The sequence below is a fragment of the Sceloporus undulatus genome, chromosome 1 (assembly GCF_019175285.1).
Source record: "Sceloporus undulatus isolate JIND9_A2432 ecotype Alabama chromosome 1, SceUnd_v1.1, whole genome shotgun sequence".
NCBI lineage: Eukaryota > Metazoa > Chordata > Lepidosauria > Squamata > Phrynosomatidae > Sceloporus > Sceloporus undulatus.
Window position 1 is genome coordinate 186565100 of NC_056522.1, and position 23804 is coordinate 186588903.

Here is a 23804-nt window from a genome sequence, read left to right on the forward strand (position 1 = left end):
GTGCGTCTTATATAAAAGGGCAAAATCAAGGTTTGAAAATCATGACCAATCTCAGATTTATGGCAGACAGTTATCACCCCTTACATTTATGCTAGACAGTAAAGGGAGGGGAAACTTTTGGCCTTCCAAAAGTTTAGGACTACGAACCCCCCCCCACAACTCTTTCCCGCAGCCCATGTTAGATGGGGCTGATGGGAACTGTGAGCCATCATCACGAGTGTCCATGTTTCCCTTCCTCTGCTGTAAAGGGAACTATGTCTTACCTGGCATGCCCTAAGCAGGGTCTGAACCAACCAGGTGTTCTGAGGGACCCCCAGTTTCACAACAGCAAGCATGCTATAGGCTAAGTCATCACGCCACATGAACCTGGCTTCGCGCATCAAACACTGGCAGACCTGACTAAACTGGGGGTGCTCAAACATTAGCCTCCTCTCATAATGCTTCTGGTCTTCTGAGAGCTTTTTTGTGAGCATCCACATGGTAGCCAGACAGTTACTGACATACTTTTCAGAGACTGGAAATTTTGCCACAATATCAAGGACATCACAGGGGGATGCGCACTTTCGAAGCTCATCAAAGAATTGCTGGGATGCGTTCCTTTCATCGTTTTCTTCAACAGCACTTCTGCCTTCCCCTGAGGAAGCCAAGAAACCAGACTGAGTTTGGGGGGCTTTCAGAGTCATTAGTTCAGGGCTTGGCACATCTTCTTCCAAAAGGGCATCGGCAGTTTTCTGTTCATTTCTGTCTTCTCTCTCTGTGTTGACAGACTGGGCATCTTGGGAAAAAACCCGAAGGGATGACTGGAGCCAGCAAGGAGGCGCATAAAACAGGAGTCGCCTCAGGTAAACATTATGCATGGTATTTTCATATCCATTCACTCCCAGTATAAAGGATCTCACTGCAGTCCTAGAAAAAGGACTCTGGATGTAATGGCACGCCTGCAGCAGTTTCATAGTCCGTGTCAAACAATGAAGTTTCCAACTCATTTTGCTTCTTGCAGAGAAACCAATTTCATTAAGAATCCATCCACATCAGGGTTTTATAGATTACCTGTTAAATTAATTCACAATGTATTCACAATTGTATCAGCATTGTACAGATTCATGATCAAATCTACAGAATAATTTTGACAGAGTAATATATTAGTCTAAGAGACATTTTGTGTATCGTAATAAGTCATTAACAGGAAAAAGCAATTTCCCAATATTAAGAGCTCTGGTGCCACAACAAACTACACTTCCCAGAATCCCATAGCCTAGAGCCAGGGCAATTAAAGCAGTTTCAAAGCGGATTATTCTTCCAGTGCAGATAGTCCCAAGGAAAGGAATCAGTTCTTGTTTTCTTACTTTAATGCTCAGTGAAGAAGCCTTTAGCTTCCTTATATCAATAACAAGAACCAGTGTTGTATAGTGGCTAGGACTCTGAGAGAGACATAAGCAACGTGTAGCTTACATGTATATGCTGCACATCACTTATGTCAAAATGGCGGCACCCGTTTACACAGGATGCCACCATTAGTACACCGCCGTGCTGTGCTAGGGTTAGGGACCATGTGGTTGGTGCATGGTCCCTAAACTGAGAATCGGCGGCGGCATGATGCTTTGGGACTGTCTGTCCTGCGCCTATCATGGGTTTTTGTTGGCCAGATATCTTCAGGGGGATTTGCCTTTGCCTTCCTCTGAGGCTGCAGCTACACTGTTCAAATAATACAAATAGCAGGGGTTTCTTGGCAAGATTTGTTCAGAGGGGGATTGCCACTGCCTTTTTCTGAGGCTGAGAAAGTGTGACCCGCCCAAGGTCACCCAATAGGTTTCCCTGGCCGAGCAGGGATTCGAATCCTGTACTCGAACTGTCATAACCAGTAAACCACGCTGGTTCAAGGTGGAGACTGTGGTTGTGAGCCTTTAAGTCAGTGGTTCTCAACCTTGGGTCCTCCAGGCATTTGAAGACCTCAGCTCCCAGAATCCCTGATCCTTCGGGAAAGCTGGCTGGGACGAAGTTGGAAGGCCAAAACTTTAGGAGAGCCAAAGGTTGAGAAACACTGTTTTTAGTCATTTTCAAACTTATGGCAACCCTAGTATAGGAAAACCTATCAGTGTTTTTTTATTGTCATAATGTTTGCTTAGAGAGGGTTCGCTTCCGCCTTCGATCTTAATGAAGAGGCGGGACAGGAATAACATTTTATATTTATTTATTATTATTATTATTATTATTATTATTCCCCTGAGGCTGAGAGAGTGTGACTCGCCAAAGGTCACCCCAGTGGTCGGATTCGAACTCTTGGCCTCTCCAAAGCCAACCCACTATTACGTCACGCCGGCTCCAAAGGAGACCGGTTTTTAAAAAGGGGACTCGCTCGTTGCATATAGAACGACCGTTATCTCTCCCACTCCCTCAATATCTCCATGGAAACCGCCCCCGCGCGACCCCTCAATATCTCCATGGAAACCACCACCCCTCTCCCGCGTGCGAGCCCCCCCTCCCTACCTCCCTCACCTGCTTCCCCAACTCCGCTCGCGCTACATGCGTCAGACGGCAGCGGCCATTGCCGGGCGAGCACGTGACTCGAGCCGCCTCGTTCGAGGTAAGGGTGCCGGCAGTGGACAAAATTAAACCCCCCTTCGCCGCCTTGTGCGCCCGCCCGGTTGCCTAGTAACGTCCCTCCTGCCTCAGCAAGAGAAGGCCTAATCTGGCGCTGCTTCTTCTCCTTCAATGGCCAAATTCGTGGTCGCAGGTGAGGTGCTACTGCCCCCTCCGTCCCGTTGCATCATGGGACCTGTAGTTTTAAAAGCGCTTTCGCCTTCTAGGCTTGGCGCCTCGGAAAACTACAACTCCCAGGGTTCTGCTGGGTGAAACAGAGGAGGACAAAAGAGGACAAAGGCACAATGGAGGACGTTCAAGGAAAAAATGGAGGACACGTCCAACACAAAAAGTTAAAAACAGTCCTATAAATCCATTTCCTATGCTTTGTTTGCAGCATTGTGACATTGTTCCTTTGTTATAGATTATATTATATAGATTATTGATTATTGATAATCAGAATTTTAACCCAGCACAAAAAGCTAAAAATAGCCCTATAAGTATAAACCCATTTCCTATGGTTTATTTGCAGCTATGTGACATTGTTCCTTTATTATAGATTATATAGATTACATTATATTGATTATTGATTATTGATAATCAGAATTTTAACCCAGCACAAAAATTTAAGTATAAATCCATTTCCTACGGTTTATTTGCAGCTATGTGACAAATTGCTCCTTTGTTATTGATTATTGATTATTAATAAAACCTATTATTATTATTATTATTTTTAATAGTGTGATTAATTTAAGATCCAAACCCAAATAAAAGGAAGCACTGCATAAACAGTTTTGGGGACAGTGAAACAAAAGACTGATTGATGGCTAACCCACGAGGGACAGAGGCGTATGCTAGGACAGGACATCCAATACAGGAGTGTAAATGTTTTAATTCAATATAACCAATGAAAATGTGGTTTGTAGTTTTCTTTATTCAAAATACGATAAAAACCGGGTTCACTTTGAATTTGGGGTCCCAGTAATTTGGATGAATTTCCTTCTGGGAACAATGCTGCAGCTAAAGGTAAAAACATTTCCTTTCCAAATGGAGCTCCTTGGTCTCTCTGCTGATTTCTGGTTAAAAGTCTGGGTTTAAAAATAGTATTTTGAACAAAGGAAACTACAAATCACATTTTCATTGGTTACATCGAATCAAACATTTACACACCTGTATATATTCATTCAGATATTCAGATGTGGCACCTAATGTATGTCACTGTTCCCTCAGAGGGGTATGACGCATCAATCAAAACTATTATCTTCATGTTCCCAAAACACTCTTGCTGCAATGCTTCCTTTTGTTTCAGCTTAAAATTTAAAATCTGGAGCCATTCAGAGTTGTTGATCTTCCAAAACAGAAGACTTGACATTGACAGAAGTCTTGGATTTCCCCTTGAATGATTTGTTGCTCTTTATTGCTTGGCTATTCCCAGAATAATGGCTCTTTAATCACGATTAAGATTTTCACACACATCGCAATTAAAGGGTCATTATCCAGGGAATAACTAGGCAATAAGCAGCAACAAACTGTAAGCCACTCTGATAGCCTTTTTGGCTGAAGAGCGGGGTATAAATTATTATTATTATTATTATTATTATTATTATTATTATTATTATCAAATCATTCACTGGATTTCCCCTTGAATTATTTGTTGCTGTTTATTGCCTGTTTATTCCTGGGATAATGGCACTTTAATCATTGTTTATTCCTGGGATAATGGCACTTTATCACTACGTCGTGTGAAAATGTTAATCACAATTGAGCTATTTTCACAGGATAATCACCGTTTAAACCTGTTTTTCCCATGTGATAAAGTCCATAGTCCAACACTCAAACTGCCCTCTATATATTACATATACTGATTTTTTATTATATACTTTTCATTATGTACTATATTCTTTTTGATGAATTTAGTATCTTCCTTAAAACACTTTGTCGGCTTGCAATAGACTGATAGAACCCTGAGCAAGACAAAGGCTTAAAATTGTACTTTGCTAGCAACAAACCCTTGACTGGCTCTACATTTAAATTATTCCTTTTATTTGTCTATTGGTCTGAAATTAAGAGGGGGGGAACCCTTTCAATACTTGCATTGTGTCCTCAAGCAGACCCCTTTTCCCTCAAGAAAGAAATGTGTCCTGAGTTCTGGGTGCGAGTCTTGCTTGCTGCTGCTCCTAGGAAAAAATAACTTCAGACCGATCCATCCTGAACCCCAGGCTGCCAAGTAGACACGTTTCTTGAAGGGCAAAAGCAATGGGCTTCTCAGTCATGCTCAAAAGTGTGAAAGCAGCCTCCTGTTTAAAATGCCACTGACAGGTATATTCCCCAACAGGTAATTGAGAGACATACCTCTTCTGCAGCGAAAGCCAAAGAAAAGCTTCTCTGCAATGTCCTTATTGGGATATTCTTTTGAAGAATGGTATATCTTAATGTAACAAAAATAAGAACATAACATAGCAGCCCTACTGGATCGGCCTATGAAGACATCTTTCATAAATGTCCCTACCCTCCATCCCTTTTCATGGCAACTACAGTAAATCCAAGAGTTGTCATTCTATTTTATGGGAGGATATCGCACAACTGAATTTGATTTTAAAAATTTGTCAGAAGTCCCAAACATACTGCAGAAATAATCCTGTTTGAGACTGCTTTAACCGCTCTGACTCAGTGCTAGGAAATCCTGGGAACTATAGTTTATTGTGGTACCAAAGCTTTCTCTGACAGAGAAAGCTAAATGTCTCACATAGCTACAGTTCCCAGAACTCCCTGGCACTGAGCTAGAAAGGCTGCATTGTGTTCATCCATGACATTTTCCTTTTGTCCTGTCATTCTTGCTACTAAGTGTTTTCCTTTTAATGCCAAATAGCTTCCTTTGCTACTACCACACCAAGAAGGTGTACAATTCTCATTCATTTCCAGGTAAAGCAGATTGCCCATTTTATGCTAAAGCAGAACTTCTTGCAGACTATCTGGAGAAAAATTTGCCTAACTTCAGGATACACAAGATTACTCAACAGCCTGACAACTGGGAGGTAAAACATTTTGGTCTGATTCATTAGTTCTGGGTCTCCCAAAGTGTGTCTGTAAGGGTCACACTATGATAAATTTATCACGTGTGTGTGTTTCCGCAGGCGGTGAAGACATCTGTTTATCATTGCACATAGTTTTCTTTCATTTCAAATTTTGTATTTAAAAATACTTTGTTTTGTGATTGATCATTAACAGACAGCTACAATCTTATTTTGCAAATCTGGATACTTAGGCACTTATCTCTGAGGAAGCCCCATTGTGGAAAAGAAAACAGGTTAATTTGGGAGGGTACCTATTCTTTTAATGTCAGTTTGACACTTAATGTTCAGATAGGTCATTTCATGGGCTGCAAGACACAGAGAGGAGGAGGAGGAGGAGGAGGAGGAAAAATCCCTGAAAGTCATGAATATCTCTTTCTTGGACTCAAGTCGTTCTTTTGAAATAAATTGTGTAAGTTGCTAAATGGGCCCTTGGATCCTGTCCATTCAATTTGATTATAACTATCTATTGCTTTTTAAATTGTCTGACACACAAACTCTCCAGATTAACATTTATGGATGAACATACTCCGGCATATTGGTAAAAAAGGGTGTTGTGACCTGCTGATTTTGGTTGGTATATATTTGTATTTCTTCTTATGTTAAAAAAAATTGTAACTCAACCCACACAAGAATAGGGAGCCTCAAGGGTAAAACTCAGACACATATAATGAAAGATGTAAAGGACGAAGTAAAGGAAAACAATTCCAAAGAACTTACAAAATTCCAGCAAACATAACTGTCAGTGCATATACTAAAGGCTGGATGGATGAGAGAGTAGAAGGGGGTCAGTGCTTCTAGGACAGATTAAACTCCTGCCTTTCACCATATATATAAATACAGTACTTACATTGGCCCCTGGATAAGTCAACTCAGGATTTTGGGGTCAATTTCTATACCTGAATTTCTGGACTTATACATGGGTATATATAGTAACTGCCCTTGAGCCAGCCTCGGCGCATGGGGACCCAGCGAATGAGACATTTCCATTCCTTCCTATCTTCAACTGTTCTGCTTAGATCCTGCAGGCTCAGGCCCATGGCCTCCCTGTCTGAGTTAACCCATCTGTATATGGAATTTAGCAATTGCTCTGAGAGCCTTTGTGGCTTTGTGGCTGAAGAGTGGGATATAAATACTCCAAATCTATATAAATAAAAATGTAAATGATCGTTTGTTCAAAATCTTAAATCTTTGAAAGTTCTTCACCGATTGCTTTGAAATTTTGACACAACGTTCCATTCAAATACACCTATGTTTTTATGTACATATACCTACTATTATATAGATGTTATACCTGTAATAGGTAAAAATATGTTTTTTGGGAAAACAGTGCCATCTGTTGGACGTAACAGCAACACACGCTATACTAACTATTGGATTGGTGTTTCCAATCACTATCAACAAAGCTCAGGGCCAATCTTTAGAACCGTGCGGTTTAGATCTAGACATGGATTGCTTCTCACATGGACAGTTATATGTTGCGTGTTCTAGAGTCAGCAAACCACACAATCTCTATATCTACACAGACAATCGAACAACCAAAATTATTGTACACCCACAAGCATTGTGAAATTAAATATTTCAGAAACATTTGACATATTTTCTTTCTTTTCCATTTAACCAGACTGAGCCACAGCAACGCATGGCCGGGTACAGCTAGTAAATAAATAAAAATCTGGCATGTGGCCTTCCTCTCTTTCTGCTTCCCCCTACCTTTCCTAGCATTATTGTCTTTACTAATCAGTCATGCTTTCCCATAATGTGGCCAAAGTACGACAGCCTTAATATGATCATCTTGGCTTCCAGGGAAATTTCTGGCTTTATCTGCTCAAGAATCCACTTGTTTGTCTTCTTGGCTGTCCATGGTCTCTGCGCTCTTCTCCAGCACCACAGTTCAAATGAATTGCTTTTCTTCTTGTCAGCATTCTTCACTGTCCAACTCTCACATCCATACATGATGATGGGAAATACGGTGGTTTGGACTATTCTGACTTTAGTGCATACTGTATATACTCATGTATAAGTCTAGAAATTATCCATGAGTCTATGTAAATACTGTACTTTAACTCTTATAAGAAGGGAACAATCCCCTGGTGAAAGGCAATAGTGTAATCTGTCCTGGAAGCACTGAACACACACACACCCTGCCTCATCCATCCAACCTTTAGTATGAGCACAAACAGACAGGCCTCCTGAACCTCTGTCAGTTCTTTGGCATGGTTTCCTTTGCTTTCCCCCTGGAAATTTTGTTTTGTTACATGCCCCAACGTTTTACCCTTGACTTATCCAAGGGTCATATCAAAATCTATAATTTTGGTTCCAAAACCTGTCCTCGATTTACACAAAGTAATCTTATAGTTGAGCAAATACAGTAGCTGTATAGCTTTACTCTTTAGGATCTTATCTAGTTCTTTTATGGCTACCCTACCCATTACTAGTCTTCTTTTGCTACATTGCTACAAAGCTGAAAACTTTATCTAGTGAAACTTGTGGATATCTCTGTCTTGGAGTTAGGTCCTTTTTAAAAAAAATAAATTGTGTAAGTTGCTAAATGAGAAATCTAAGGCAAGTGACAGGCACTGGCACTTATAGTCTGCTATAGTAATATTGACAATAGCATTTTAAAAGTCCACTTTTGATACCTATGTGATCATGGGTCCTGTGAAATTTGGGAACAGGATATTCATCTATTTCAAAAGAAGTAGGATTCAATTCTCCATGGGAATTTATTTACGTAAGAGCTCTGTCATTTCCCATTTTATCTTCCACACTGAGATGGAGATACTCAAGTATAAAATAGCATTAAGGACACTAGTGACCCATGTTTGGAGAAGATGAAATGCCTCCTCTAATGGAAGCTGAGAGGCTTCCTACTCAAAGCATGGGCCTCTTATTTTCAAAGACACAAGAAAGGCATTTGGACACATCATCTTGGGAAACAGAAGCAATACTCAACATTGTATTGATTTCTCCCCCCCCCCTGGATTTAGCTGGTATTGCCATGTCATTTCAGTGATTACTTTGTGGGCTTTTGCCTCCAGGCGTGGCTACAAGAGGTCTGTGAAAAGAATGGATGGGATCACAAACGTTCTCCAATTATTTGGAGAGAACTGTTGGATCGTGGAGGAAAGGGCCTTCTTCTGGGAGGATTCAATGAATTCATGGAGCATGCTCAGGTAAAATAATTTTTTCTGCATTTTCTGTTCATTTCTTCACCCTTTTCTTTTTTGGGGGAGAGGAGGGGAGTGTGGTGTCCATATTTAATCAGTGTCAAATTCTGGGTGTAACCTTTTGCTGAGGTTGTTTGGAAAATGCAATAAGTAATGAGTTCATTTGGCAGAGGAGTGCGTAAACTATATGAAATGCAGAATTGCAGAGCCTGGGTGGCTTAAATCTATTTTTTTTTAATTTGTTTGTTAGTTGAACTTGTACCCCAGCTTTCTTTTGGGATGGGATCCACGGCAGCTTACAGCAGTTTAAAACAAGATTAAATTAAAATATTATTTTACAAAAGTTAAAAAAGGAATTAAACAGTATTGTTTGAAACCATTGTTAAAACACATTTAAAATATAATTACACTGAACCATTGATGCTTCAAGTAGAACCAAATGAAATATAAATTTGTCATAAGGTGGGGGGAGGAACTGATATATAATTGAAGATAAAAATACTCCAACATATTATATGTATGTAAAAAATGAGTTGTAATGGATTGTAAGATATGTAGCATGTATTTGTTTTTCTATTACTTCACACTCATGGTTGTTAATAATAATTAAAAAATACAAATAAAATATAAATACAAATAAAAGATTTTTAAAAATCAAGCATACCACACTTTATTATTGTTCTTGTCATTGTATGCCTTTGAGTTGTTTCTGGTTTATGGCGACCTTATCACGGGGTTTTCTTGGCAGGATTTGTTCAGAGTGGATTTTCCTTTGCCTTCCTCTGAGGCTGAGAGAGGCAGCCCCTTTGGCATAGGTCAGTGTAGCCAAATCTGGCTTCTCAAGGAATGAGCTCAGCTGGTACACTGTGCAAATGCTCTCCTCGCCACTGCTAAAACCTGGTCATCCAGGCTCAGTTCTGAGTCCAGGTGTTCCCCTCAAGCCGCAAATTTCAGGGGGAGTGTAAACCCTTCAAGCACTGGTTGAATCTAAAAAGCCCTGCCACTATAAAGAACTTGCCTTATGATAAGTATGATTTAATTCTGCCATGCTCTCTCCTAACATGTTCAGGACATCAAAGATAATGCAGTGAGCCACCGATAAGGATTTCTGCAGCTCTGTCCTTTATTCTCTTCCCCTGTCCCTCTCACAAACACATGTATCACATGTGCATTTTGGAGTTAGGCAAGAAGTGTGTTTGAGCCTTATTTGGATGTGTGTTGATGGTCCTTTTCAATCTTCAGCACTACTATGGTATCACATCAAAGATGAGAACTGCAGAAATGCTCCTAATTGCTAAAGAAAACTTACAGACTCGCATAGATGTCGACAAAGAAGAGGAAGAACTTAAAAGCCTTATCAATCCCTTGCATATTTGGATCAACAGGTGAGAAGATGAACGTTCAGTCTGATGTATTTTTTCTTACAGACTGTAATAATTGTGGAAATGGGAAAATATATCACAACTGGAATATATGCACAAAGTAATGCACTTGTAGTTTTGTCATGCAAAAATCCCCATATGTACATGCAAGTGATGAAACATTTGGGATTGTGACACATGGAAAATCTGGGCAGCATTCTTGAAGGCATGGGATAAATCACATTCTTTCCTTTTACTGGTGATCCTATTGTTACTTTCAACACTATCCTGCTGGTATTTCCTTGTCTTGCTTCCCCTAACCATTGTTGTTGTTAAATGCCTTCAAGTTGACTTAAACCTATGGTGACCCTATAAAGGGGTCATCTCCATGTCACCATATAATGAACAGCCCAGATCAAGACCTGCAAATTCAGGGTCATGATTTCCTTAATAGAGTCTTTCTAGCTGACTGAATCTATTCATCCTCTTTTCCTACTGTCTTTTACCTTACCAAGATTATTGTATTTTCTAATGAGTCTTCTCATGATTTGACCAAAGTACTAACAAACTCAGTTTAGTTATCTTGGCATCTAAGGATACTTCAGGTTTGATTTGCTCTAGGAACCATGTATTTGTCTGTTTAAAAGTCCATGATATCCATAAAACTCTTCTCCAGCACCAAAGGAGTTGATTTTCTTCTTATCATCTTTCTTCACTGTCCAACTTTCAGAACCACACATAGAAATTGGAAATATGATGGCATGGGCAATCCAGACTGTAGTATTCAATGATATATCTTGGCATTTCAGGATCTTATAGGTGCGTTTCCATGTCCTAGGGTTTGTTTACACTGGCCAAAAAAAACCTGGACTCATCCCACACCCATGATGTGCAGCCTGATTTGTAGCAAATCTGCCCCTTCTGGTCCTTAATCCATTTTTATAAACCTTGCTGATTATTCTGGATTTTCCCAGGACAGCAGGAATTGGGCCAGACTCTTCTGCCAGGAAACCACTTTTGTGGCTGGTGAGACAGCAATGGAAGTGGTCTTGAGGAGGACAGGCACAAGTGCAAACGCACAGTTGGCCCAGCCAACCATCTGGACAGCAAGACAACTTTGCCTCACTGTCATGCCAGTGTGTGTGTGGTGCTTCTGTAGTGGATCTGGGTCAGTTCCAGGCAGTGTAATCCATGCTGCACCTGGATTTTTCGGCTGGTATAGATGCACCCATAGTTTTCTTATTTCTTGACTGCGGTCTCCATTCTGATTAATGACTAAGCCAAGGTATGCAAAATCTATGTTCATTATTTTTGTTTTCTTGAAGTTCAACTGTAAACCTACCTTTGCACTTTCTTCTTTGACTTCCTTCAATAGTTGTCCCAAGTCTTTCCTATTTTCTGCTAGTAGTATGGTGTCATCTGCATATCTTAAACTGCTGGTGTTACTTCCTTCAGTTTTCATGCTTCCTTCCTCTGAATCTAATCCTGTTTTATATATAAGGTGATAAAATGCAGCCTTGCCTGACCCCCATGCCAACTCGAAACCATTTCGTTTCTCCATATTCTGCCTTAACAGTAGCCTCTAGACCTGAGTACAGGTTACACATCAGGACAATCAAATGTTGTGGCACACCCATTTCTATAAGAGCAATCCATAGATTTTAATGATCTACACAATTTAAGACTTTGAAATTCTTTGGTTCTTTTGTTCTTTTGAAATTATTTGTTTGCTTCATTATCCAACATAGGTTTACAGTACGATCCCTGGTGTATCCTCCTTTCCTGAATGCAGCTTGGACATGTGGCATTTTTTCGCTCCATGTATGGCAAACATCTTTGTTGTAGAATTTTGAGCTCCACTTTGCTTGCATGGGAAATTAATGCAATGGTCCTGTGGTTACCCCAGGATGTAGCTAGGATTTTAGGAAGGAGGGGGTCCAGATTAAGTGCCACCATTATAATGGGGCTTGGGTGCGGCAGTGCAGCAGCACACACCATTCATTTTTCTAACGGAAGGGGGGGTGGACCCCAAGAACCCCCCCCCTTGGCTACGTCCCTGTGCCACCCATTAGTTGTTAAGTTTGCATTGCTAATTTTCTTTCTTGAATACCTGAATCAGTACTTTTTTTCTCCCACCTTCATTATTTAAGGCATGTGTAAGCTAATTTAAGCTTTTTTTTTCTTAAAAAGTTATGTACATACTTAAGTCAGAAAAAAAATAAATGTGATCTGGTTATATTAGTATAAAATTGAATACATTGCTGATTTTTTAAAGAAAAGTCAGGTGCAGCTCTTCTGTCAGATATGATTTCCTAGACTTTAAGGCATGAGATCAGTGTTCATGTCTTACAAGCTAACCATTAATAGTTGTATACTGAAGACCATGAAAGCATGAGAGAACAGGGGGTTGATCTCTAGTTAATAATCCTACCAATACAGTGCTAAAGTTTCTCCCCATCACTGTTTTCTCAATCAGTGCCTCTCTTAATGTCTGCTATCATCTGATACCTTTGCTGACCAATGGGGAAATATTTGGCATGGAAACTGAAGTCAGCATTCATTTGCTGGACAGAAGCAGCTGCCAAGAAATTCTTCAGGGCGTTGTTATGGAAGTTCAAGACTTGGCATCTCCCTGCCTTCGTAGTGTCTCCTTGCACAGTGAACTGAATGAGGCTTTTCTCGAGGCTGATGTCATCATTTTATTTGATGACATCCTTCAGGAGACTATCCCAACACTTGAAGCGTGTATCCGACAAGTGAACAGTCAGTGTGAAATATATGGGCCTCTGATAGAGAAGAATGCCAAAAGCAGTGTCAGAATTGTGGTGATGGGGAAAACTTTTACCAACCTTAAGACTTTAATGCTTGTGACACATGCCCCATCCATTAACCCTCGAAATATTGTCAATGTCGCCATGCTCTTGGAATGTGAAGCCAAGGCCATGTTGTCAAGAAAACTGCAAATGCATCCAGCAGGTGAGTTACAAGTGATTGTGACCCGATTAATATTTATTTAGTGAATTGACTAGGGTGTAGTTAAGGTGTAACTTGTTGTTTAAAAAATACTTTAAAACAATTAAAAATAAAAACCTTAACAATGTTAAAGGGGATGGATGGTGAGACATTATTATTGGAATGAAAGGCCTATTAGAGCCTTTACTCCATTCACAATGGAGGTGCCATCAGTATTAGAATGTGAATTTAAAAGAACCAACCTGCAGGCAGAAAAAATAATTTACTCCCAGTACAAACGGACGTTTTGTAGCACCCTGGGCCTGATTTTAAGGTTCAGGAGCATGCACCAACCGCACGCTCCCAAACCCTAGTACCATAATGGTGGCCTCCAGTCCACACAGGGGCCGCCATGATGACGCCACCACCACGCAGCATCCGCACGTCACTTCCAGGAAGTGGCGTCATGGCAGCACCCTTTCCCCTTTACAGTGCCACAAAAAAGAAGCCACTCTAGGCAGCTTCTTTTGGGCAGCATGTTGGTGCTGCAGCGTCCAGCTCAGGGCAAAGATGGGCAGCACAGAGCTGCCCATCTGTCGAGCCCCTTTGAATCCTCAACCGATGGAAGATTTATTAAAGAAATACATTATTGGATACGAATAGCCTGATTCTTTCCAAACTCATCTTAAAGAGAAAAAGATGGGAGCCAGTCATTTAGTTAACCATCACTAAACCAGACAGTGTTATCTGCCCATATCACTTTTAGGATAGATGGTTGACAGAGGAAGCAAAAACAGGCAGGAAAGGAAGACAAAAGATCCTAAACCCTCCCTGTTTAAGGTTTCATCCGTACTGCAGAAATAATCCAGTTTGACACCACTTTTAACTGCCATGGCTCAATGCTGTGGAAATCCAGTAATTGTAGTTTGTTGTAGCACCAGAACTCTCTGACAGATAAGGCTAAATGTCTCACTGAACTACAGTCCCCAGAATTCCATAGCACTGACCCATGGCAGTTAAAGTGATGTCAAACTGGATTATTTCTACAGTGCAGATGCAGCCTTAAGCCTTCTCATCCCTAGCGGACAAGAGAGCAGCAAGAACAAGTTCAGAAATTGCTTTCTTCCTACAAGCAGAAACACCCATCCATATAAAAATCCACAAAATTCTCTAGGCCATACATTCCTGTTTCTCAATACAGAGCAGCACATTTGGAAGAAAAATGTTTAAATCCAATTGATAATTCAAACTAAACTAAAACAAACCCATTATATCAATAGAATTTACCTAAATATCAATTTGCTACATTTCTGTTGAGACACTGGATTTACTCTAGTTGGACGTGGCAATTGAACTTAGGCTTTAGCTTTTGATGTACTTCCAGAAGGGAATTCTACAGGAATGGCACTGTTTTAAGGAAATATCTTTGTGCATGCCCTTCACATGTATGTAAGGAAGCCAGCAAGGTAGTAGATTATTAATATTGGCTCATGACAGAGGAATTGTCAGGTGGGGTGGGTGAAATAAATAGAATCCATACTTTCAAGAAGATAGACAGCTTCCCTCAAGTCTGATGGGTCTCACTAGACCTGTGATTCCCAAACTTTGGTCCTCCAGACGTTTACTCCACACATTCCAATTTGCATGGAGTTCTATAGGAACTGGTGGCAACTAATGATGTCATAGACTGGAGTGAGTAACTATGGTTCACTGGATCATTTTTAGCTACAAATCCCATCAGCTAGGTAGCACAGACAATGGTGAGGGATTATGGGAGTTGCAATCCAGAAATAGTAACAGTTGCCTAGACCTTCATAGACTTGCTGTCACTGGCAAAGGCTACTGCCCAGATATAACAATGCATAACTCATTAGGGAAACGTATGGATTATATCAATGTGATACATTGAGTATCACAGCTGTGCTTTTCTTAGAGGATGTTAGCTCTGGGTAGAGCTACTGTTGGCTAACACTGAAAGAATTCTAAGCAAATACTGTTTTAAGAAGGAGGGGTGTGATGGAGGAAGATATCTTCCATGTGAATTATTATCATTGATCAATAGCTTCTAAATATAGTGGCTTGATAGAACCTCAGTTTTCAGTGGCAATATTAAGGGGGAGCTATTATCTTTCTGGCCTGCTTCTGAGTTTCTGAGGAGCATCTGGATGAATACTGTGGGAAACAGGATATTGAAGTAGATCAGGGATGGGAAGTCTGTGTGTCCCCAAATGCTGGTGAGCTATTATTCCCGTTGTCCTTCACTCTTGGTCAGGATGGCTAGAACTGTTGGGAACTGGAGTCCAACTAGATCTGGAAGGACTCAATGTCCCCAGCCCTGGGCTAGAGAAATCTTTGGTTTGATGCAGAAGGATGCTCTTATGTTCTTAATGGCCTTGTTCTTTTATTCTTCTCTTTTTTGTCTTCAACAGGAATAAAAAATCTGATAGTGTGGGGTAATGTCAGTGGGTGTAGCTTCATTGATTTGACTAAAACCGAGTTGTATAGATATGACAGTGCCATCTGGGGGCCACCAAGCTTCTTCCGTCCTTTGTTGGATGTGCTCTTTGACCGGTATAATTTTTGTGTTACTTGAAAAACTTTGTCTGTCTGTGTGTGTTTGTATAAAATATCTATGTGGCGTACACACATACATACACACATTACATAACTCTTATATTTATAGATACACAAAGTGCAGTTTACTGTATGTTTAGGGAATATTTAGCATTAAGGAGTCCTGGTGGTGCAGTGGTTAAATGCCTGTATTGCAGCCACTCACTCACAAACCGCAAGGTTGTGAGTTCAATACCAGCCAGGGGCTCAGAGTTGACTCAGCCTGACATCCGTCTGTAGGTTGCTAAAATGAGTACCAAGCTTGTTGGGGCAATTCCACATTGTAAACCGCTTAGGGAATGCTTAACTGCACTGAAAAGCGGTATAGAAATGTACTTGCTATTGCTATAATGTTGCACTGGCTGAAATACAAAGAGTTTATCATGTGCTTGTACGTCACAAAGCCACTCACAGAAATAAAATAAGCATCCATATGCTGTTATACTAGGAAGGGCATTAACCTTTTTCAGGACTCATTTCTAAGGGCAAAGTTCCAGAAACTAAACTTGCTGATGTTTTCATGGCTGAGTTTATTTGTGGCTGGGTTTAGGAACATTTCTCTCCATCTTTAAAATCAGAACACCAGCAATTCTGATTGGAAAACATAAAATGAATAGTGTAGGAAAAGGTATGCAACGGCTTTGTTTTGTTTTAAATTAAAGCATCTTCTGATTTTTACTTCTTTTCACCAACAGGGAGAGCTCTGCTACAAATAAAAAGTGGCATGTATCTTTTAAACTCATGTAGAGTTCTACACAAGGAACCATCATTTCTTTATTTAAAACCTGGGGTCAACATATTAAAAAATCTACATACATGGGCCACCTATGTCATTGGCAAGTAGCCACAGAGTCCGGTCCTCTTTGAAAGTTATATCTCATGGAACTTTATAACATACTTTTTCTACAAAAATGTTTTGTAGTCGCTGATTTTAGATTTTGTGTTGAAATACAACACTATTTGAATTGCAGGAGTATCCATGTTGATTGTAATAGCTCAAGATGTCTGTAGACAGAGAGGGACAGCATACAGGATAGACATCTTGTCGCTAGTTACTAGTTGTCTGGCTGATCCACAACACTCCAGATTTTGCTAAGCAATTGGGGCAACATAATAAGGCTGGGGATCTGAAATACAAAGCATTTTTGAAAAATTATGAAAAAGAAGAAAAATAGCTGAAGATTATTCTCTAGAATTTGTAGCCTTTTACTCTAGTTTTCCCAATTTGCATTCAAATGTCTCTTTTTCTTGGTGCCAGTGAATGGATGCGCACTGAATTTGTAGCTTCACTGAGCTCATTGACTTCTTGGGGAACTCACTGTTTAGGCTTGGCGCCTGCACATGCCACTGCTACTCTGCTGAGATACTGGTACCAGGGCTCCCCACCAGGAGAGATGGTTTCCCTGGGAGTAATCACTGAAGGTAAATACTATGCTTTGGTCAAGTAGTCCTCAAATGTTTTTATATTACACTGCTCTGCTTACATTCCAGATCATGGGAAAGATTCATGCTTTTTGTGGGGTTTGGGGGCTATGTGGCTGTGTACTGGAAGAATTTATTCCTGATGTTTCATCTTCATCTGTGGCTGACATCTTCAGAGAATGCTGGCATGGAAGAGAGTGAGGTATATATACTGTGTGACCCTTGGTTGGGAGGAAGTGATTTGCATGTTAATCTGTGTGTTGGTCTGTTGTTGAATGGCAAAGCCTCCATTGTCCCACTGGAAATAGCTTGGGGTGAGGAAATGTTCAAACAGGGCTGTGATGTCTTCTGGAAAAATTTGTTGGATGAGTACCATCATGTCCATTATAGAGACTTTAGTGAACAGGGAGATCATATCAAAGCTACGTCCAGTGGGACAATGGATTCTACAAGCAGAGAGATGGGGTAGCCATGTAAAGCCCTCTGAGCCCCGTGATACATGGAACACTCTGAAAATCAAGTCCTGGAAGCAGCACCAAAAAGCCACAACATGGTTCCGATATATGGATGACACTTTCACCATTTGGAGCCACGGAGAAGAGCTGACTGTATTTTTTGAACCATCTGAAAAACATCCACCTGAACATCCAGTTCATAATGAAAAAAGAAAAGGAAGGAGCATTACCGTTCTTGGGTGTCCTGGACATCCACAAACCAAACCAACGATTGGGCCACGTGGTATACAGAAAACATACACACATAGACAGATACCGACACAAGAACTCCAGCCATCAGCTGGAACAAAAAAGAAGCACAATAAAAACAATGGTAGACTGCATCATCTTCCTGGAGGATGATTTGAAACACCTAAACTGGGCTCTATAGGCTAATGGTTACTCCAGCTCAGAAATCTGAAGACCCAGAAAAAACCCACAAGAGTGAAGACATACACCTACCCAAAGGGAAGGTATTTTTACCATACATCAAAGGAGTCACAAATAGAATAGGCAAACTGGTGACGAAACACAACCTCCAAATGATGTACAGACCAAGAAAGGAAATCCAGCAAATGCTGTGCTCAGCGAAGGACAGGAGGGACCCTCTCACAGCTGCAGGGGCCTGCTGCATACCATACAGCTGTGGATGAGACTACGTAGTAACCACCAAACGCAGAGTTCAACACAAATCAAGGAACATGAGAATCACTGCACTGGGCCAGCCAGAAAAACCAGCAGAACACATTATAAACCAACCTGGACATAAAATGCTATTTGAAAACACTGAAATTCTGGACCAACCCCATCAGGTCAGAATGCACAGGGAAGCCATTGAAATCCATAAACCCCTGGACAACTTCAACAGCAAAGAAGAAACTCTTAAAGTAAACTAGGGCAGGTTACAGATTGCTGAAAAGCGGCGGTCTGCCGCCACCACCGGTTGCAGCATCCGGGAACCGCAGCAGCCAAACGGCGCAGTTCCCGGACGCTGCAAAAAAGGAGCGCGAAGAGCCTGGGAAGAGACGCTGCGAGGCACTAGTCGCGCACTCCAGAACACGGCCACATAGCCCCCCCAAAACACAAAAAATGATGGATGCCAGCGTGAAAGCCTCCAATTTCACATTCATGTTTTTCTATATGAGTTAAAATATTTGAACACATTCATCCAAATTAAGTAGTTTCAGTTCTCAGTGTTTTCACTATGCAGCATTAAATGCCTATCTGCTGAAATTTCTCCCCTTAAAATCTTTTTACTTAAAATTTGCTTTACTTTGAGTCCTTTCTTCAGTATTCTATATGTTAATATAGAAGAAAAGTTACCCCATGAAAGTTTTATAAAAGTACTTGGTCTTAAGACCTTTCAACCAATAAAATATTGTCTCATCCACTTTTTTTTTGCAATGGTAGAAGACTGGGGAAGCCATGCAAAAGGCCAGATCAGGGCTACGGCGTGCAGTTGCTGTGGCCCCGATCTGGCTGTAATAGGGGTGGCTCCAGGCTGCCCCTTCAGGCTGTGTGTACAGCCCCTACATTGCTTTTAGACTTGGTCATACTTAGAGGAGACTAATTGAAAACAATGGAATTTATGGAAAGTATAGTAAAATGTTCATCTATAACCATATGAGTCCCACTTTAGACATCAAGGAAAAGGTAGCAGAAGCACTATTCATTCATGCTAATTATTTTATCCACTTGAGTGGATAACACTAAAGAGCTTGTAAAATTTGCTTTGTGTCTACAACTCCTTGAATACCCCAGCCAACATGTTTTTAAAAAGCTTTCCTAAGTCCTGACCAACTATTTCCAAGGTATCTTGTTTCTGCATTCACATGAGTCTTGCCTGTGTCTCTGCAACTTTGAATATTACAGGTCTGGTGAGGGAAGCTCTGCATATTACTAAAAATGTCATGGCTCCCAAACAATATGTTGTAAGACTCTGTCCCCTCATGGAACTCTTATACAACCTTCTCTGATCATTTCATAGTCAGAGATAATTCCGTGCACATAATAGAAGTCATTGACAGTTGTCTGGACAAAATGTCTGGATCAAGTTGTCCCTGACTCTTATGTGAAAGTAGTGAGCTCTTATTAATATAGAAGCTCTGTGTGTCTTTGCGGGGGGGGGGGGGGGGGGCAGTAACCTCTGGATCAAGCTAAATATTTGAACCAGGATTTGAAGTGATGGTATTAGGATTACTTAACAAACAGCAAATTGTACTATTGCATGAATACATACATCCAGCTGCATATTAATTTTATTTCTGAGAGATTTAGTTGCTATATTTACATCATTTTTGTGCAGCTGAATTTTAAATATGAAAATATTAAAATGAGATTCATTGTGTGATCTTGTCTAAGTTCATCATACTTATTAAGTAATCAGACAAGTGGTATAAAACTCTCTTGACTGTGACTATACTTCTGTGATTGTGACAAAAAACTAAGAGCACAAGTTCCTTCTCCTGTTAAAATAGCACTGTTTTTAAAAATGGTATTCATCACACTTTCATAATCTTCCTAGCATTAGAGCCGTTGTTCCTGCAAAAACCTTATCGCATGAAGCATTGGGCAGCATTTGTCACTGCCCATCCGGGGCTATTCTGTACTGTCCCTTTTCCTTGTTTGAGACACACACACATGCAAACACACACACACACCTACAGAAATATGCTGTAAATTAAAAAAACAGTCTTAAGTGTGAGAGAGAATGAGGACTTTATAACACCATGGTGTTATAGCATCATCATGAGAGATTGTTTCTTATGGGTGCTAGTTTTAAATGGGGTTTCAGAGCCAGGTGGCTGAATTTTGGGGATGATCTGTTGAGTGTGACAGTGACAGCAGATCCCAAAGGAGACAAAAACATCCCTCCTTCCCTCTCCTCCAGGAGATTGCGTCAATCCTTTCACTCTCCCTCCTGGTGCACCCCTTACCCTCAGGCCAGATCCTGCACATTCCTCTTCCTCCCTCTTGCTTCCATTGAGATGGCCACCTGCCACCAGCCATCTTCCTACCCCCACACTCAAACATACACATACACAGAGACATCATGTACCAACTGATTCCTTCCTCCCCAGTATCATGGATTACTGGTTTCTCTGGGTGCTCAGCTTCCTGGGATCCATCCACCCTTTCTCCCTCTCTCCTGAAATCATGGCACAACAGAAGTGGGAAAAGGAAGTCATTTATTTTTTGTGTTTGTAAAAAAAGGATGTTTCAAACAGTCTCCCATGGGAGGACAACAGAAGAGGAACTACATCACACAGTAAGCCCCACATGGAGGCACTATTATCATGATGTAATTGCAATTTACCTGCCTTGTATAATAGATCCCTAAGTCATGAGAACTTGGTTATATAAATCTAGCTTTTAGGCTTCAAATTTGCAATAGTTCCCTTTATTCTCCCTCCCCTCACATGCCTAAGAGCATCTGTGGTTTCAAACTTTGACCACCTCTCCATTCAACAGCTAACTAATTTTTGTGTTGGTGGTGGCATTTGTTACTGGGAATTATTACCAATTTTGCTGCAAATGTATGTATGTGTGTTTGTTATCCTGAATGAAACTACCTGGGTGACTTCTTTTCCTTAGGTCAGTTTGGACTTCCTGAAGGAATTGTTTACTCCATGCCTGTAAGATTTGAGAATGGTGACTGGAAGGTCATTACAGAACTAAACATAAATGAGAAAACATACGAATATCTTCAAATTCTAGCCTGTGATCTGATTCGGGTAAGATGCTACTTTTATATTGTTTCTACAATTCTTCCATATAATTTTGAACACATTCAAGACAAGAGAATCAACAAGGATGAGGGGAACTTGTGCGTGTGCATGCCTTCAAGTTGCCTATTGACCTATAGTGAACTCATGTATTTTATAGGGTTTTCTTAGGCAATTGATACTCAGAAGGTAGGATACTTTGCCAGTTCCTTCCTCTGAAATTTAGCCTACAGCACCTGGTATTGGTTGGCATTCTCCCAAGTACAAACCAGTGCTGACCCTGCTTAACTTCCAAAATCAGATGGGATCTGGTGCCTTTAGGGTATTTACTCTGGGAAAATACTCTAGGGAGTTATGTGCCACCAGTGGTCAGGACCATGCATTTTATAATGGCATCAGTGGAAGTTTTTTTAAAAGGATCTAGGGAGCTTGGGTAGAGAAAACAGGAAAAATTTCTGCTCAACAACAAGATAATGAAACTCCCTCTTCCTCCCCCCAGAAAAATTAGAAAGGAGGAAAAATACCTGTTTTCCTACAAGATTTGTCTGCAGGGTGGAGGGAAATGGCATGGGGGGGGATCCCTCGTGTTGGTTTACCAGTCCAAATTCCCCACGACTGCCTTTATCCATCAACATTTGCTCTTTATATTAAGGTCCTGATTTCCAGATCAACAAACATATTTCTGATCGTTTAAAGTGAAAGTGTGCCTTTAAGTACAGTTAACTTAAACCATTCCCAGAACTTTCCATGTTTGACACCTTTATTTGTGTCATGGACAGATATATGCAAACAGGAGGCAAAAGAATAAATTTCATTATCAGTATGTATGCATGGTCAATACATAGTTGTGAATCAATAAATCACAGATGTTCTCTTGAAAGCTTCTTGCTTCTCAGACTTCCAAAGCATGTGCAGAATAATAACAAGCTTGCCTGTGGGTGAGATCTGTTAGCTGCTTATTTGTAAATGGTTTCCCAGATATAAATTCAAATAGAAGCATAACAGAAATTTGCCAGTCCTTACCAGCTTCAGAGAAATGTGAAAGGACACATAGGATCAAAACATCTATAAACTACTTAGGAACAAATTGTGGTATAATCTTATTATTTAGATTTCTAATGAAATGTTCATCTTTCAGTTTGTTAGATTCAAAATATTGAAATGGAAGAAATTATTTGAGATGCACTACTATAAAGTTCTGAAGGGTTCGATTATTTTGGGCCAATTTGTGAGGCCTATGATATCTGGTGATAAGTGATATATTGCCCACACTAATACAATGATAGGCAGAAGCAAAGAATTCACCTTACACAAGAGAAGCAGAAAAATATTTTCAGGGAGAGTTCTATTAGTTGTGCTAATATGAAGTTATTTTTAAAAAATCAGAATGCACTTTAGAAGTGGAATATGTGTATCACCTGTACCTGTTGTGTAATAAATAACATTTTTTTCCATGCAGGAAAAACAAGTTGCATTAGGTGAAGTGGAAGAATTGTATCCACAGAGACGAGGTAAAAATAAGTGGTAGAACCTGAGTATTTAATATAAAAGCTGACAAGGAGAACCCTCTGACCTGATGAGATAAGTCCAAGGAGTGTTGATGAGCTAGTATTGTAGACTGCTGTTACTGCATGTTGGATGATACAAAAGATTGTGTTAAAAGTGTATGTGACAAGGCTTGCCATAGCCCATGTCTCCATCTTCTCAGAGTGCTGTATGGAACTGGTGTGAGAGTCCACTAATTCCTTGCCATGCCTGCCCCCTAGCTGGGCATTAGTGTCTGTGACCCAAGGCGGTACCTTCAAAATAGGGCAAATGCTAACTCACTGAAACTTCATTTCACAATTTAGATTGTTACCTAAGCAGCAGAATCAAAGCAACAATGAAAGTATTATTATTTTTTAAATTTATTTAGGTATTTATATCCCGCCCTTCAGCCCTAATGGCTCTCAGGGCGGCTTACAATTACTGTATTATTTTTAATCAGACAGTTCCCTTCCCTCAGGCTTATAATCTAAAAGACACGAAACAAAAGGAGAAGGTAGACTTGTTTTAGACTCCCCTCCTCAAACAATCTCCCACTGATGTTAATTCAAGCGGCTTTTACAATTGGGGGAATTCAGAGCATGGGGGAAGGGAGTCAAATAGTTGAATAAGCTTGAAGAAGATCCTTGTGCAGAAGCTCATTGGATCATAATCATCATTCAATTTCTATAAGGTTTCTAGTGGTCAAGGGACCAGAATTTTCTCTAATTTTTCAAGCACCAGACTGAGTGAAAAAGACTACCACAGTTTGCAGATTTACAGTTCAGTCCAATAAATGCCTACTTAGAAGGAGGCCCTGTTGAAATCAGTGGGGCACACTCCTAGTTAAGTGACTAGAGGATTGCAACGTTAAATCCCACAATAATATTTA

General features: G+C 40.4%; 2 protein-coding genes across 7 annotated transcripts in view; one reads left to right on the forward strand and one right to left on the reverse strand.

Annotated features, from left to right (window-relative positions):
* The window catches only part of FASTKD2 (FAST kinase domains 2), a 16221-nt gene extending 13589 nt beyond the window's left edge, over window positions 1–2632 (reverse strand). For both annotated transcript variants that reach the window (XM_042445465.1, XM_042445466.1), the window contains exons 1-2: window positions 2497–2632; window positions 264–1050 (exon numbers count right to left, since the gene is read on the reverse strand). In XM_042445465.1, coding sequence (XP_042301399.1) covers window positions 264–986 — 723 coding nt within the window. In that variant the 5' untranslated portion in view covers window positions 987–1050; window positions 2497–2632. The remainder of the gene's footprint in view (window positions 1–263; window positions 1051–2496) is intronic.
* Window positions 2518–23804, forward strand: part of MDH1B (malate dehydrogenase 1B) — a 27139-nt gene continuing 5852 nt past the window's right edge. The window contains exons 1-10 of one of the 5 annotated variants that reach the window (XM_042445471.1): window positions 2909–2932; window positions 5503–5615; window positions 5943–6063; window positions 8693–8827; window positions 10064–10206; window positions 12659–13158; window positions 15564–15705; window positions 17006–17169; window positions 21258–21397; window positions 22848–22899. In XM_042445471.1, coding sequence (XP_042301405.1) covers window positions 6016–6063; window positions 8693–8827; window positions 10064–10206; window positions 12659–13158; window positions 15564–15705; window positions 17006–17169; window positions 21258–21397; window positions 22848–22899 — 1324 coding nt within the window. In that variant the 5' untranslated portion in view covers window positions 2909–2932; window positions 5503–5615; window positions 5943–6015. The other 4 variants (XM_042445467.1, XM_042445469.1, XM_042445472.1 and 1 more) reach the window with 4 other exon arrangements.